This window comes from Rhinoraja longicauda, chromosome 3, assembly GCF_053455715.1.
Source record: "Rhinoraja longicauda isolate Sanriku21f chromosome 3, sRhiLon1.1, whole genome shotgun sequence".
NCBI classification, from domain to species: Eukaryota; Metazoa; Chordata; class Chondrichthyes; order Rajiformes; family Arhynchobatidae; genus Rhinoraja; species Rhinoraja longicauda.
Window position 1 is genome coordinate 47,851,585 of NC_135955.1, and position 18,171 is coordinate 47,869,755.

Below are 18,171 nucleotides of genomic sequence, written 5' to 3' on the forward strand. Positions count from 1 at the left end.
CCTCCACCGGCTCAGTTCGGACCAGACAGGATAGCCTTCATTGCCCTCGTGCATTGATGAGCCTTGGTTTGTGGTTTGTCCCTCCTCGGACCACTGTCGGTAGGTACTCACCACTGCTGACCGGAGCACCCCACAAGCCTTGCCGTTTCAGAGTTGCTCTGACCCAGTCGTCTGGCCATAACAATTTGGCCCTTGTCAAAGTCGCTCAGGTCTTTACTCCTGCCCATTTCTCCTGCATCGAACACATCAACTTCAAGAACTGACTGTTCACTTACTGCCTCATATATCCCACCCCTTGACAGGTGCCATTGTAACAAGGTAACCAATGTTATTCACTTCACCTGTCAGTGGTCATAATGTTTTGGCTGATCGGTGTATAACTTACCTTGTTGGCAGTCACTTAGTATGTAGATAAATGGAGAGAATGACATAATTTAGAACAAAGAATGGTATTTTAATGGAAAGGAAAGGTAACAACTGACTTATGCTTTTATTAAAGTCAGTGTTCTACTATTTTATGTTAAACAATTGAGTCTTATTGCATCAGGTGATTTGTTCAGATGCCAAGTGCATTCTTTGCATGGCCCAGAATATCCAAATTAGTTGTGTTGTGGCTCTGCAGAACAGAATTAGCTGAAAAAATTGTTTTAAAAATGAATAGTTCATTTACACAGAGCATTGCAGTTTGTTCAGTGAATTTGAACAGATCAGACAAACTGGTTGTTGAAGGCATTTAGAAACATAGACAATAGGTGCAGTAGTAGCCCAGCCGACCCATTCTTTCATCACACGTCAGTCCCGCCATCCCGGGAATTAATCTGGTGAGCCTACGGTGCACTCCCTCAATAGCAATAATGTCCTTCCTCAAATTAGACCAAAAATTACACACAATACTCCAAGTGCAGTCTCACCAGGGCCTTGTACAACTGCAATAGGACCTCCTTGCTCCTAAACTCAAATCCTCTCCCAACGAAGGCCAACATGCCATTGGCTTTCTTCACTGCCTGCTGTACCTGCATGCTTACTTTCAGTGACTGATGTACAAGCACACCCAGGTCTCGTTGCACCTCCCCTTCTCCTAATCCCATACCATTCAGATAATAATCTGCCTTTCTGTTCTTGCCACCAAAGTGGATAACCTCACATTTATCCACATTGTACTGCATCTGCCATGCTTCTGCCCACTCACCTAACCTATCCAAGTCTCACAGCATCCCCCCCGCAGCTCACACTGCCACCCAGCTTTGTGTCATCCACAAATTTGGAGATGTTACATTTAATTCCCTCGTCTTAATCGTTAATATATATTGTAAACAACTGGGGTCCCAGCACCGAGCCTTGCGGCACCCCACTAGTCACTGCCTGCCATTCTGAAAAGGACCCTTCCCTTTGGACCCTTTTCTTTGTTTCCTGTCTGCCAACCAGTTCTCTATCCATGTCAATGCCCTACCCCCAATACCATGTGCTCTAATTTTGCACACTAATCTCTTCTGTGGGACTTTGTCAAAGGCTTTTTGAAAGTCCAGATACACCATATCCACTGGCTCTCCCTTATCCATTCTACTTGTTACATCCTCAAAAATGTTCATAAGATTAGTCAAGCATGATTTCTCCTTCATAAATTCATGCTGACTTTGACAGATCTCGTCACTGCTTTCCAAATGCACTACTATAACATCTTTAATAATCGACTCCAGCATCTCCCCACTGCCGATGTAAGGCTAACTGGTCTATAATTCCCTGTTTTCTCTCTCCCTCCTTTCTTAAAAAGTGGAGTTACATTGGCTACCTTTCAGTCCACAGGAACTGATCCAGAGTCGAGAGAACATTGGAAAATGATCACCATTGCATCCACGATTTCTAGGGCCACCTCCTTGAGTACTCTGGGATGCAGACCATCTGGCCCAGGGGATTTATCTGCCTTCAGTCCCAATGGTTTACCTAACACCATTTTCTGACTAATGTGCATTCCCTTCAGTTCCTCCCCCCCACTCGATTCTCGGTCCCTAGTATTTCCGGGAGTTTGTTTGTGTCTTCCTTAGTGAAGACAGAACCAAAGTACTAATTTAACTGTTCTGCCATTTCCTTGTTTCCCATTATAAATTCACCTGTCTCTGATTGTAAGGGACCTACTTTCGTCTTCACTAATATTTTCATTTTTACATATCTATAGAAACCTTTACAGTCAGTTTTATATTTCCCGCAAGCTTCCTTTCGTGCTCTTTTTTCCCCCTCTTAATTTATCCCTTTGTCCTCATGTTGAGTTCTAAATTTCTCCCGGTCCTCTGGTTTGCCAATTCTTCTGGCCAATTTATATGCCTCTTCCTTGGCTTTAACAATTAGTGGACATTAGCCATTTCATTCTTTCATGTGTTTGTTTACAGGTGCTCCTCAACATACAATGGGGTTACGTTCCAATAAACCCATCGCAAACCCAAAATATCGGGCGTCGAAATACATTTAATACACCTGGTCACATGGCCGGAAGCGAGCTACCGGTCGCTGCCGTTGCCCAGTGTTTGCACCATTGTAAAGTCAAAATATCGTAAGTCAAAGCATCGTTAGTCGGGGAGCATCTGTATTGGGAGGAGGCTAATAGCAACAGAAATTTGCATTGAAAAGGCATGTTTTAAAATAGAATAAATCATTGCCAGATGTTAGGTTGCAGAGGATGCAGGTATGTGGGGTGTAGAGATGAAAGTGGGGGTGGGAGGGAGGGGGGAGGGGGAGGGCGGAAGGTTGGTTGGAGATTGAGGGAGAATTGTAAATGGCCCAGCAGGCTTTTATAAATGGAAAATACTCAGTAACAGGAAAAATGTTCCCAATGTTGGGGGAATTCGAGAACCAGGGATCACAGTTTAAGAATAAGGGGTAGGCCATTTAGGACTGAGATGAGAAAAAACATATTCACCCAGAGAGTTGTGAATCTGGGGAATTCTCTGCTACAGAAAGCAATGGAGGCCAATTCACTGGGTGTTTTCAAGAGAGAGTTAGATTTAGCTCTTAGGACTAAAAAGAATCAAGGGATATGGGGAAAAAGCAGGAACGGGGTACTGATTTTAGATGATCAGCCATGATCATATTGAATGGTAGTGCTGTCTTGAAGGGCCGAATGGCTTACGCCTGCACCTATTTTTTATGCTTTACATGTTTTATGTTTCTATATCATACATTTGTTAAATGCAGACTATTTCTCATAGCTGGACTCATAACCTCTATGCTCTCAGTTTACCCAGACAGATATTGGCATTAGAAGAAATGCTAAAATGAGGAACTGCAGACACTGGTGTACAACAAAAGACAACAAAGTGATCCATGTCCTCCAGCGATGCTGCCTGAACCACTGACGTACTCCAGCAGTTTGTGTCTTTATTTATTGACATTAGTTGAGTTTAGTGCGATATAGAACATTCTACGTTTTCTTACTCGGAAGGAATATAGAAACAGATCAATTTTTAAGTTAATGTGGAAAATGACTGAAACTCTGAGTTGCACCTTGGTCCAAATTGCGTGTTCATCCTTCCATAATTTCCTCTTCCTGGTAATTCACTACAATGTATTACAATGCAGTTGAGACCGAGAAATGATGAGGAACCCATCTTGTGAAATACTGAAAGCAATCTTTCCTTTCAAATGACTCAACAGCTCATTGCACAAGTGAGGTCCCAGTTTTAGAGTTTCCACCCATCCCCCATTTGTCACAAGAAGAGGACCGCAACAATGTCTTTCTTTAATTGGGTCTTGAGGTTGGATAGCATTACAGAAAGGACTGCCTAACTGGTTTAATCTCCAGGATTTATATTCTTAGATATAGTGTAACTTTACTGATTAAAAAAACCCAACTTCTGGCATCACTTTACATGTAATGGATTTTTGAAATTGTAAAAAAAATGTAAGGGAAGATGCAGGTCACTGAAACAGAACCATGACTTTAGTTGGCATTCTGGACTCTAGCCTTCCAAGAAACATGGCCACTTATGAAGCTTTGCCTCTGTTTATATCATCACTTACTTAGATTGTGTTGACTGCCTATATCATTTTTGGAATGCTAAGGTGTTGTGAAAAGCACACGAATGGAAATTAATATTCCAAGAGAAATACAACCAACAGAAGAAAATCCAGATATAAAACAAAAAATAAGGAAGTGTTTGTAGTTTAGCCTTTAAGCTTTGATAACTGAAATCCTGATAGGCACCTCTGCTGGCTGCTGGCTAACAAGTATTCTGCAATAATAGCTGAAGGGCTTGTCACTACTATATAAAGAAGGTGAAGGGCACTGAGTAAGAAGTTTAAAAAATGTTTAGATTTATTGATTTAAAATAGTATTTTTACAAAGTATATCTAAAATATTTTTAATATACAATTGTTTATTAGTGTGGGAATACTAACTTAAACTCTGAAGTGTCCATGTATGATATTAGCTTTATCATTAGCATTTTCCAACTCAACCAGCATCCCTGGCATATGTTATGCTGGTATTGAGTTGTCTCAGGCCTTTGATTCAGACTTAGTACTAAAGGGAGTGTGGTGAAATGGTGCAGTCTTTTTTTCATCTAAACAGAAATGTAACATACATAAATGAAAAAAACAACTCAATTTGTAATACCTTGCAAGCACCAAAATAAATGTGGATTTACTACAAAACAGACATAAAAAATAAAAGTTGAGAGTATTTTTAAAGTGCATATGGTATCCTTCTACAAACTTTATTCAAAGTAGATTAATTTGAAGGAACCTGTTTCACTTGCATTGCTTATATAAACTGAAGGAAAATCTTTCACTCAGGTTGAATGTAGGTGGATCCCTTTAAAACTGTTCATTATATATTGTCTACATGCAATTTGTTGTGGACAGAACCATACTTAACAATCTGAAGCACCTTTGAGGGCCACTTGCCTTAATGGGCAAATCTCAAACTTTCCAGGAGATGTCGGTCTAACTGCACTCTGTTAATCAATTCCTTATTGGAGTTCAATGGCAGAATACTAAAATCCTATCATCTGTTTTTATCATCTGTTAAACTAGGAAACCTGGATGATGAATGTGTGCTAGTTATGTCCTCTCACTTGGCAAAGCAAGAACACCCTTCCTTGGATCAGGAGACACCCAAAACCACAAATGGCTCTCATTGTGGATTGTGCAACAAGACCCCCTTGTCCTTTGATCAAATCGTCTTACAATGAAAACCACTGGGCCACAAATCATTTGCTGCACTGAACTCTTGCTTTCAGTAACTGGTGTACAAGGACATCCAAGTCTCATTGTACACTTCACTTTCTCAGTCTATCACCATTCAGGTTGAACTGATAACAAACTAAAGGGGAGCATAGTGGAAGAACCAGTAGAGCTGCCGCCTCACTGTTCCAGCGACCCAAATTCAATCCTGACCTCGAGTGCTGTCTGAGTGGCATTTACATGTTCTCCCTGTGACTTTGTAAATGTTCCTCATGCTCCGGTTTCCTTCTACATCCCAAAGATGTGCTGGTCGGTAGATTAATTGTCCATTGTAAATGCCCCTAGTGCATAGGTGAGTGATATAACCCTGGAGGGTGTTGTGAGAAATGTAGAGTAAAATGGGATTAGTATAAATTGGTCAGAATGGACTGGATGGGCTGAAAGGCCTGCTCCCATGCTATTGACTTTAAATGCAGATGCATTTTTGGAGATAGTCCCTAAAGAGTAGCCTACGTTGAATTGCGGTTTTAATTATGGTTCTCTCGTTTCCACTGAGTTTAATTATTTATTATTTAAATGACTGGGAGGACTCTAACTGAAAGCAGAGGAGTGTAGGGTCTGCATTCTGGTTCATGTGAATTGACAGTTTCTGCACCAACAGTAAGCAAAATACTAAGGAAAATACTAATAGAAAATGAACTGCCTGCATTTTGTAACAAAGGCACTTTGTTTCTCTGTGCTCATTTGTTTTCCTTGTTCCACGTCGTGTCTGCAAAGGAACATTCAGAAAGGACAAAATGCTCAGTTTGCCTCGACGGATGATATCAAGATCCTCACATATGGGCTTCTCCAGCTCGGACAAGGGCTGAAGCAGCACATGGACAGAACAAGGGAAGAAATGAAGGCCGTCTTAGAGCAGCTGAACGCTTACAATATTTCCATCCACAACCTGAGAGGAATAGCAAAAAATGATGAAAAGACTCTGAAAGAGACAACTATGAAGCTGGAAATTCAGAATGAGGAGCTTCACAAGAGATCTGTGGAGCTTGGAACTGAGCTAATGAAGGCACTGCAGGAACGACAATTAGTCGTCAGCAAGGTCGATTCCCTGGAAAGGAAGCTGGAGAACATTCTGGTGAATGATACAGGGAAGAACAGGTCTGTCAACCTCCCCTCTTGCAGGGTAAGCAGAGATTCACCTGGAAGTATGAGTAAACATAGAAAGATTTGGATGTTCTTAACACTGTTAAATGTGATATAGTTATAGATTTACAACAAGAATTTGTATTCATATATTTCAAAACCCCTCTCTCATTTTATAATTAGTTGCTGGAAAATTCACAGAAGACTCCTCTCCCAAAGCTATCTGGATTTGCAAATGGCCATCTCAGGCTTGTCCAGGAAAAATAACCCGGAATGGATTGAAATTTGTAGTTTTCAAGTAAATATAGTCAAATGGTTTTTTTATGGCTTAAAATGATTTCTAAACATTTGCTATATTTATTATTCCAAAAGGATCTGCATCCAGGATTATTAGAATGGTGCAACACAGATAATTGAGTAGACTTGAGCCTTGTCTATATTGTCTATAAGGGAATCATTGTTATGGAAGGATATTTTTAAGTGTTCATTTTCAGGCACATACTGAAACTTTGCTAGTTTTCTGACCTACAGTATCTTCAGAGATTGTAACACACCTGAGCACAGATCTAAAAAATGGCACTATTTATTTCTCAGTCTCTGAAGCATTCAGAATTTAGCCTGCCTATTTAAACTATCAAAATTCACAATTTATGGAAGTGGTCCAGTGGCGCTGAGGTACAGTTGCTGCCTTACAGTGCCTGAGACCCGGGTTCAATCCTGACCACGAGTGCTGTCTGTACAGAGTTTGTACTTTTTCCACGTGGGTTTTCTCCGAGTGCTACGGTTTCCTCCCGCATTCCAAAGACATGCAGGTTTGTCGGTTAATTGGCTTTGGTAAACTGTTCTTACTGTGTAAGATAGAACTAGTGTATGAGTGATTGATGGTTGGCACGGACTCGAGTGGGTCCAAAAGGCCTGTTCCTCAAATTATTCCCTAAACAAGACTGCCATCTAAAAAAGTCACTTTACTATAACTACCAACGATCTGTCAATGGGAAGTAATTAACTCACTCCTCTTGTCAATGCTGAAGTATCCTGACTTTTCAGTTGTTTGTATCCCTTTCAGCAATAATCCATTTATAAATCACCACCTGCAGTTCCTTGTGTCTATATCATTTTCATTCTTGGCTGTCCTCTCGACACACCTTTCATGATCCAACACAGAATCACACCTTTGGCCTTTCCTTTGCTACTTCATCCTTCATCATCAATTGGCACCATTCCAATATTTAACAGTTCGGGAGATCTCTTGTCTCCCCACACTCCCTTTTTTAGATACAGAGCGGAAACAGGCCCTTCGGCCCACCGAATTCGCGCCGACCAGCGATCCCTGTACACATTATCTCTATCCAACACACACTAGGGACAATTTGCACACACACACCAAGCCAATTAACCTACAAACCTATATGTCTTTGGAGTGTGGGAGGAAACCGGAGATCTCGGAGAAAACCCACGTAGGTTATGAACAAACTCCGTATAGCTGGTGGTCAGGATAGAATCCGGGTCTCCGGCCTGCAAGCGCTGTAAGGCAGCAACTCTACTGCTGCGCCAATGTGAGAGGAAGAATGACCCACAGGTTCATAGTAGGCATTTATTTAGGTAACCGTTTGCCAAATCAAGGACATTAAGAATGCCAAGGCTGAAAATGTATGCAGATATTCTACAAGGGCACAGGATTTTCCTAGAAGTCTAGAATGGTGTATTGTTATGATTATGAATCTAACAATAGATTACAAGGGATTTTTCCTTGGTTCCCATTCCAGCCAGTATGCCTCCCACAGGACATACCCCATCACTGCATCTTCCGAATTAAATATGTGTTGGTTTTCATAAAACACGGATCTACCAAACCTGCCTTGAAAGGTTTTATGAAAATGTGCCTAAATAAAGTTGATATAATCTGAAAAAACCTTGGTGAGAGATCTGCAGGGGAACACAAGGTCAGGAATCAGTGAAACTGCGTACAGGTCTTGTGGCAGATTTCACGCTCTCTTACAACATAAAAGGAGCCATTTGGCTCGTCGAGCCAGCACTATTCTCAGAGCATTCCCATCAATCTCATTACCCCACTTATTTTTCTGCAATCTATTCTCTCTCACATAACCATTAACTCCCCCCGATTCACCACCTCCCACCTACATTAAGGGTTATATACAGAAGCCGGTTAATCTACTACTGATAAATCTGCAGGCCTGGTTTAGCCAGCTATCAAAGATTTTTCAGCTGTTTCAAGGGCTGGGCTTGTTGTGGCTTCTCATCCCTCCAAAGTGACAGCTTTATGTAGCGCAAGCCTCTCCCATGATGGTGGGCCCCGACCTTTAGCATTGGGACAGCATTTACCAGCCGGTCAACGTCAGCGTGATTTGTCCCCATCTATCCTTATGTCATGCTCTGGGTTTAAAACTGATTAGAATTATCCTGAAAATGTGAGCTGCTTCTGAACTTGCCAAACATTACCAAGAGTGAACGTGGTGTCAAGTTATATTACAGTTACTTAAACAGGCCAATTTCTCTCCTCAGTCTGTAGCAGAGGTCCAAAACCAGCTTGCCAATGAAGTATTGGTGCTGATAAAAGCTCAGCAACTGCAGATCAATGAACAGAACCATCAGATTCAACTGCTGGAGGACAAGGTCTGTGAAATATCTGACTATACTTGTGGTCCCTCATGAGTAGTAATTATGACTACTGTACCTCATACAATAAATAATTTCCACTAAAGCACTGTGCAAAGTCATAATTATAAAGTCTAAAGAAGGGTCCCAACACAAAATGCCACCTATCCATTCTCTCTTTTGTTGCTGCTTGATCACTTGTATTTTGCTCATAACTGTCAAGACTTGTATTATGTAAAAGAAAATGTAACTTGAGACATGTTTTGAACTTATTTGTTTATATTACTATAAATTGAGAAATAAATTCTGGTCTTTTAAAATTTAGTTGTTTCCAACCCTAAAGTTCAGCCATTTTTAAATGGTTATTAATTGGTCCCGGGCAAGGACTAAAGATAGAAGTTAAAAAATGCAGAAAAATACTCTTCCAACCCATCAGCCTCTTCACAGTGATGAATCTTTGCAATTCTCTGTCCCAGAGTTGCGAGGATAAGTTCACTGGAAGCATTTGACGTGAAGTGAAAGATTATAGATGATGTTGAGGCCTGGGGTAGATCATATTGAATGGCAAGGCGGACTTGAAGGGCTCGATAACCAACTCCTGCTCCTATTTGTGTTCTAGGAAGATAATATAAGTTTGAAGTATATAATATTATGAGAGGCATGGATAAGATAGACAGTCAGAACCTTTTTTTCCAGGGTGGAAATGTCACAAGATTAGAAGGCATTCATTTAAGGTGAGAGGGGCAACACTTATAGGAGATATGTGGGACGTCTTTTTTATGCAGAGTGGTGGGTGTCTGGAACATGCTGCCAGGGGATAGAGGAAGATACAATAGTGACATTCAATAGGTTTTTAGATAGGCACATCGATATGCAGGGAATGGAATGGAAGAACATGGATCATGTTTCTGCAGAAGAGATTAATTTAACTTGGCATCATGTTCAGCATGGACATTGTGAGTCAAAGCTCCTGTTCCTGTGCTGTACTGTTCTATGTTTTATGTACATGAGACTCTGGACCAGCTAAGATATTTGACTCCCCTTTGAAATGGCTTTGCAAGCCACTTAGTTGAAGAATGGGATGGTAATAAATGGTAATAATCAATTCCTGCAAAAATAATTTAAATAAAAAACATTTGTGGCCACAATGTTCTTTAAAGTGATAATAAAACATTTTAAAAACATTTTGATAAGCTCAGTCCTCAATTTGTACAATTATACTTTCTTCAGATTAGTTTTGAAAACAAAACTCAGCACCAACTCGTTAGTTTGGAGGTCAGCTGATATCTATTATGTTCAGAAAGGAATCTTAAAAAGACAGCATGTATTTGAAATATTCACTGTTATTTATTGAGGAACTTTACATCACCAGGACAGCTGGACAATCTATTTAGGTAATATTCTTCGGTTATGTTAATGATGACAGTTTTACAACTGAGGTATAGGAGTTCCTAACAAATCATTGAAATATTACAATTGTAAATGTATCGGACAGAAAAGATCAATGATAATCAAAAAATAACACTCCTAAGATACCACAATTCACTTTTAATTGCACTTTTAATTGCATCTGTGATTCTTTTAAACAATTATATTTAATTAATCTAAACCAATTTGTTTTTTTGTAAACCGGCATTTGCAGTTCCTTTGTCCTCTGTAGCTTTAGACAGTGACTTGAACATAATGTCAGTTCTTGTGATAAAGAAACCCTTATCCTATGCCAACTACCACTAACAACACACTAATCAGGAAAATTCACAAAAGTACAGGCAAATTGTATAATGATGGATTGTCAGGTTAAATGTTTTTTAAGAAAATGTTTCATTATTTCTAACCCCCACCCTCTGCCAATATGAAGGTGCTGAATAGAGGCTTTGAATCCAAGGAGTATTACAACTTCAGGAAAAGGATAGGAAACAACTCTGCCAATGAACAGAATGGCCACGTGTCAGTCTCACCTAACAGTGAGTATATCCTCACAACATTACTCTGCAAGAAACTTCTGAAACATGAATAGTCCCAAAAAACAGAGGATAGTGTTTGGGATGTTGACATAACTCTTTGCTGCTCTAACATGGGCTGACCACAGTTTTAGATCACAGATGATTGGTTCTAAGTTGTATTCTACCTTGGTACCCGAGATCTCAGACTAATAAAGAATGTCCTCTGCTGCGGCATTCTGAACTGGTGCCAATTGGGAGGCATGGGTGAAGCTTAGGTATTGACTCATGTATCAAACAAAGTCATTAACAAAGAATGTGCAGGAAAGAACTGCAAATGCTGGTTTAATCGAAGGTAGCCACAAAATGCTGGAGTAACTCAGCGGGACAGGCAGCATCTCTGGAGAGAATGAATGGGTGACGTTTCAGGTTGGGACCCTTCAAGGGTCTCAACCCAAAACGCCATCCATTCCTATTCTCCAGAGATGCTACCTGTCCCGCTGAGTTACTCCAGCTTTCTGTGTCTACCTTCAGTTTAAACCAGCATTTGCAGTTCCTTCTTACTCATTAACAAAGAAGTTCATCACCGGATACCTACATTGGCTTGAAAAATATAGAAACCAGCTCAGCATCCTAATTCAATTTGTGTTTGGAGAATATTCTGTTTCAACCAACAAAGTCCTGACTAATTCAGTGTTTTCAGAACTGAGTAATGCTCTTCAGTGTGGTTACCTTATGCAGTTAGCTTAGAATCAGGTCATCACAAGCAAGGCAATGGAATATAACTAAAAGCGTTTTCAGATGATAGTGAAACTCCTATAATCTCATGTACTGCATCCGGTGTTCACGATATGGCCTCACATAAATCAGCGAGACCAAGTGTAGATTTGGCGACCACTTCGCTGAACACGTGCTCGGTTCGTCAAGGGCTACTGGATCTCCTGGTTCCTAGCCATTTTAATTCCCCTTCCCACTCCCATTCTGATCTTTCTCATACTCATCACCTCATACTTTGCAGCCCAATCGTTTGAACATTGATTTCTCCAATTTTAGGTCACCTCGAACACCAGCCCCATCAACTTTTAAATCCTTTTGACTCACACCCGTGTTTTTTTTAATCTCTGGCCTTTGCCCAACCATCTGCCTACCAGCGGTGCTGCCTCGAAGAGCCGAATGGCCTACTCCTGCACCTATTTTTCTATTTTTTCTATGTTTATAACCCTCCCCACCTGTATCAACCTATTACTGCCATGATTTGTCCTGCCCTCCACTCCTCCATCTCCCCCACCCTCCCCCCCATTCAATTAAGTCTGAAGAAGCAACTCAACCCCAAATGTCACATCCATGTTCTCCAGAGATGCTGCCTGGCCCACTGAGTTACCCCAGCACTTTTGTGGGCTTTTTTTGTCAAGCAGTGCCTTGTTTCTAGATGCTGAAAGTCATGTGTGCTAGATGGTAATTTCTTTCTTGTTTCTGTCACTATTTGAACTTTATAATTAAACAGTAACCTCTCGTCACAAACATTCCATCCCTTTAATGGTCACAGTCTATCTCACTGCAATGTAACTCTGTTCACAAATCTTAATGCAGTGAAGTATTGGCTTCATTCGCAGGATACAGGCAGTATGGAATTTCTTGATACTGTGTAAAGAATGATGCATGTAAAGTATATCTTATTTCCTGATGTCATAGTGATTCAGCCCTTTCATTTCTTATCTTCCAGGTGATTGTTATCAAATTTTCAAGAGGGGTGAGCGAACTAGTGGCGTTTATAGAATCCAGCCAGAAGGATCTCAGCCATTTCAAACATACTGTCAAATGACTGCAGGTCAGTACTCAAAACCTCTGAACTTCATTGTGTTTTATGATTTGCAAACAAAAAAAAAGATTTCAATGTAAGTATGCAGAATATTTACTTTTTTTTTCAAAGTCTATACTGTATTAACAAGCATTATCTTCAAAGAGCTGCTGTAAACTATTAACTGGTCTCGCCTGTCCTCTCAAACAGAATCTGGTTGGACAGTGATTCAGCAGCGATTTAATGGCTCTGTGAACTTTGATCACCTGTGGGTGGATTATAAAACTGGATTTGGGGAACCTCAGGGTAAGAATTTATCACTATTTACTTGTTATTTCATCTGCATCAATTGGATTATTAATGAACAGGCAGAGGAAAAACATTTTTAACATCCTTCTATTCTTTTTAAAATGCTGTAAAACAAGCATTTGTAAATCAAATGTAAATTTGACTCTCACTTAACCAACTATATTGTTTGTGATGTTGCTTGCTTCTGACATTCTTTATCATTAATGAATGTAATAAAAGATTCATCTGTCTTGCAGATTTTTAGCTTTAGGTGTCCACAGAACCAAATTCTGAATATTGACTTGATAGAAATTTGTGAATTGCAAAACATCAGGAGATACAAATAACTTGTGGCATTGAAGGAAAATATTGTCATAGAGAGAAGATTGACCTAAAAAAGGTTGGAATGAATGGGTTATTTTCAGATTATGTCCCAGTAGAAGCATCTAAACCCAGAGAATAATGGTCCATTTAATAGAGAGACAAGGAGGAATATCTTCTCTCTGAGGGTTACAAATCTTGGGAACCATGTCAGGCATGATTTTATTGAATGATAGACCCAGCTCAAAGTGCCAAATAACCTCGTCCAGATTCTTACATTCTTGTTCAAAACCATTTGCAGCAAATTAACAATTTTTGAATTGTTGTGATATAGGAAACATTGCAACCAATTTATGCAGGTTTCCACAACCGTATACTGATAAAGAACAGATAAATTCTTTATCCGTGATTTTGAATGTCAAGCAGCAGAGATAACTCCCAATCTTTTCTTAAAATAGCATCATATGATCTTTCACATTCATACGAGACAAGCAGCACCTATGTTTAACTTTGTAAATGAGAAGAAAATCTGACAGAATGGCACTCCCTTAGTATAGCACTGTGTCACCAACTTGAATTTTAGTGTTCAAGATTTGAACTTAAAACCTATGGCAAGAAGGCAACATTAAAACCATGAAAAACATAAAAGCCTGCATATTAGCAAGGTTTTTCTAAAAAACTGATTTATTTCTATTCAGGTGAATTCTGGTTGGGCTTGGAAAACTTCTATCAAATTACTCGTCAGGCCGAATATGTTTTGAGAATCGAACTGGAGGACTGGAAGAAAAAGTCACGACACATTGATTATGCATTTAGGCTCGGCAACGAGAACAACAGCTACAGCTTGCAAATCAGTCAAGTTTTGTCTGGAGATCTCTCTTCAACCATGAGTGCCTGTAAAGCAATTCCATTCTCAACCAGTGATCGAGACAGTGACCTTCACTCCATGATAAACTGTGCTGAGCAACATTCAGGTATGATGCTGTTAATTATCAAGAGCAGCAACATTGTCTTGTAATCCAGAAAAATACAGGATAGCAGGGACCACAACAATACAATTTCCATTATAACAGTGACTACAATTCAAAAAGCCTTTAACTTAGTCTATCCTAGCATTTAACTTAGCTTACTTAGCCTTTAACAAGCATGATGGAGCACCATGAAGTCACGTGTTCAATGATCTTTATCTTAGTCATAGGCAGATGCTTCAATTAATTTCAAGACTCCAAAATGAAAAGAGAAATTAATGCAGGTTAATGTGTCTCAAAATCTATCTAGTTCCTTCTTAACGTTTTCATTAACTTGGGCTCCGTAGCCTTCCATGGTAAAGAATTCCACAGGTTAACTAGCCTCTGAGTGAAGAAACTTCTCCTCACCTAATTCCTATTTTTTTTTCTTCCTGAAACAATGCAACTTTATTACAGATCTGCAAACCCAGCTGGCAGTCTCTCATTGTATGAGTCCCGCCATTCTAGGAATCAGTCTGTTGACATTCTCTGTGAAATAGGAACATCTCTTATATTTACCTATTTAAAATTTAGAGATGCAGGGTACGCGCCAACCAGTCATCCCCCCATATTAACACTTTCCTACACACACTAGGGACAATTTTTACGTCTATACCAAACCAATTTACCGCTGCGCCACCGTGCCACCCTTAGACAAGGAGCCCAAGACTGCACATATACTCAAGAAGGGATCTCAGCAAGGTCCTGAATAATTATAACAAGACATCCAAGTTCCAAAACACAGAACCTCTTGCAACAAAGGCCAACATACTATTTGTTTTCTCATCGGCTTGCTGCAAATTCATGTTTATTTTCTGTGACTGGTATTCATGGACTCCCAGGTCCTTTAATATGTCAGAATCTCCCTTCTATCACTGCTTTTTGTTTTTTCCAACCAAAATTGATAACTTCACATTTATCCGTGTTATAATGTCATATATTTGCACATTCATTCAACTTTGCATCTTTTAACTAAATTACCTCATATTTCAACATATTAAAATGTAATTATGTGTTGTTATAATGAGGCCCAATGCAAGGTTGTGGGACAACACTTCATCTTCTATTTGGGCACAGAGCAATACAGTGTGGAAACAGGCCCTTCGGCCCAACTTGCCCACACCGACCAACATGTCCCAGTTACACTAGTCCCACCTGCCCACGTTTGGTCCATATCCCTCCAAACCTGTCCTATCCATGTACCTGTCCAACTGTTTCTTAAATGTTGGGATAGTCCCTGCCTCAACTACCTCCTCTGGCAGCTTGTTCCATACACCAATCACCCTTTGTGTAACTAAGTTACGCCTCAGATTCCAATTAAATCTTTTCCCCTTCACCTTAAACCTATGCCCTCTGGTCCTCAATTCACCTAGTCTGGGCAAGAGACTATGTGCATCTACACGATCTATTCCTCATATTCCACATGGCAGATTTCTAGACTCAATCTTGAATTCACCCAAATTTAGATAACACACATTTCCTTTAAAAAAAAAAAAGGTTAAATTATTATGTCTGCCTCTTGTCATTTTAACTAGGCTTCTTGTTAATATAGTCTAGCCTACTGGGCACATTGCACAGCCATGTTATTACAATACATTACATTGAATAATTGCTATTTCAAGAGCCCCTATCAATCCATTTGGTGTCATCCTGAGAGAAATGCCCTTGGTTCTACCCATTCCTTCCCTTCCCTTTCTCCCACTGAAAACTAACTCATTTTTTCTTTCTTTCCCAATTCTGACGAAAGGTCTCGTTAACTCTGCTGCTCTATCCATAGATGCATCTTGGCCTATTGAGTGTTTCCAACATTTTCAGTTTTTATTTAAAATGCTATATTTATGCTGATTCAATTTCATTATTCCCTTGCTTTCCAACGATTAAATAAAATCCGTAAGATTAGCCACAGTGATAAGCAGCGAGAGATTAAGTGAGAGTCAAATTTACCCTTTGTTTGGCAGATGACTGGACAAAGGCCAGTGATGAAAAGACAAAAAGTATGAGATAAGGAGGTAATGAGGAGAGGTATAGAGAGGTGTGAAGCCAGAGGAAGTAATATGGATAAGGGGGGGGGGGGGGGGGGGGGGAGGTGCGCATCTAGGTGTGGCACAGGGAAGAGAGGAGGAAAAAGTTGGAGAGAAGGGGGAGGGTATTTGTAGGTTAGTTACCTAAAATAGTATCATTCGATGTTCATAGCACTAGGCTGTAAGCTGCCCAAGTGGAATATGAGGCGCTGTTGCATTGTTACATTGTGTCACCTGTTCACATTGCTTGTGGGATACATACATTGCTCAAAACTGGGGATTATGCCTACATTGTTTGATTTGCAGGAAATGATATTTGTACAATGATGATCTCACAGAGTTTGTTACAAGCTTGAAATCACAACAGAATTTTTCTGCTCACAGGTGGTTGGTGGTTCAGTGGATGTGGAGAATCAAATCTGAATGGGAAATACTTAAGAAGCAGAATCAACAGACGACCAGATCGGAAGAAAGGAATTTTCTGGAAGTCCTGGAAAGGCAATTATTACTCATTTAAATCCACACGACTGATGATCCGGCCATTGGGATAATAAACTAATAAAATACTCTTCACTTTTACAAATTTGAGACCAACGAGCACAAGGAGTGGCATTAAAATTTATATTTCCATGTTTATTTATAGACCTCAGTATGATAAATTATGTCACATGCTTTAACAACAATATAATGGCAACACCCAGCAGGTCAAACAATATCTGCAGCAAGGGAGACTTAACGTTTCAGGTCAATGTTCTTTCGTCAGAACTAAAAAGGAAATAATTGTGCTTGAAGTTGCAGAGAGGGTGGGGTGAAGAGCAGAGGGAATTTCTGCAATAAATTCTGTGAAGACCAAGGTGACACAATTACTTTTGATATTAACAATGGGAAATGAATACTTCTCCTAAAATCAATGGTGATGTGTCCAGAAGAATGCATACAGAGAAAGTGATCGAGGAAAAGTGGAAACCAAAATAATGCAAGTGACACTAAGCTCCTAGTGCCATGGGTGGACAGTTGTGGTCCCTTTATTCTATTCACAATTTCCTTTTCACCTTTTTAGTCAGGACTAGTGAGTTCTGATGTAATATTGACACAGTTTTACTTATCTACATTGGTTACCAGATTTACTAAATATTCCTCTTTTACTTCAGATTTCTGCATCTCACAGCCAGCAGAGTTATTTTTTTCAGAAATGGGAGCTTTCACCTATATATATATATTCTATATATATTCTCAATAGATACCGCCTGGCCCACCGATTTACACCTGCACGTTTCTTTGTTTTTTTTCTCTCTAACTGGTTTGATTCACTTTCCCCTATTTACATTCCTTTACTGATCAGCTTTGATTAAAATGCATTCATTTCTTTCATGCATTCATTTCACTTTATTCTTATCAAAAACATCAGCATTATCAGGGAGACGCTTGTGAGTAGCAAATCCCAGACTTTCCCTCTGTTCTCTCCCTGCATAGTTCCTTTTCACAACTTAAACTAGAGAGGCTCCTCACTTTCTTTCACTTTCAACGATAGACCGATGGCCTTTGTTTCTGTTCACAGTTGCTGCTTGATTTGTTTTCCCCAGCGTTTTCTATTTTTACTTTAGATTCCCTGCAACTGCAGTCCATTGGATCGAGAGTATGCAATGTTAACTCCAACAAATTCCATCCTGTTCTGGGACTCAGAACCCTAAGTAGATCCAGGGGGTGAGAGCCAGAGCTGATTGCTGATTCATCTGGCCAATGGTAAACCGCTACTGAATATAGGTGTGGGCAGATCACATGCCGTGAAGCCACTACTATCAAGTTCAGCAACCCCCATATTATTCGAATATTCAAAGGGCATATTTGACAAAAACCTTACG

General features: G+C 39.9%; 2 protein-coding genes across 3 annotated transcripts in view; one reads left to right on the forward strand and one right to left on the reverse strand.

The window, feature by feature from the left end:
• dock8 (dedicator of cytokinesis 8) overlaps positions 1-18,171 on the reverse strand; it is a 181,346-nt gene that overhangs the window by 77,456 nt on the left and 85,719 nt on the right. The gene's annotated exons all lie outside the window — the stretch shown is intronic.
• LOC144611286 (angiopoietin-related protein 3-like) lies at positions 5,870-16,860 on the forward strand. The gene is made up of 7 exons (XM_078430328.1): positions 5,870-6,358; positions 8,842-8,952; positions 10,793-10,898; positions 12,598-12,702; positions 12,883-12,978; positions 13,980-14,255; positions 16,694-16,860. The coding sequence occupies exons 1-7, from the start codon at positions 5,870-5,872 to the stop codon at positions 16,858-16,860; spliced, it is 1,350 nt and encodes a 449-aa protein (XP_078286454.1).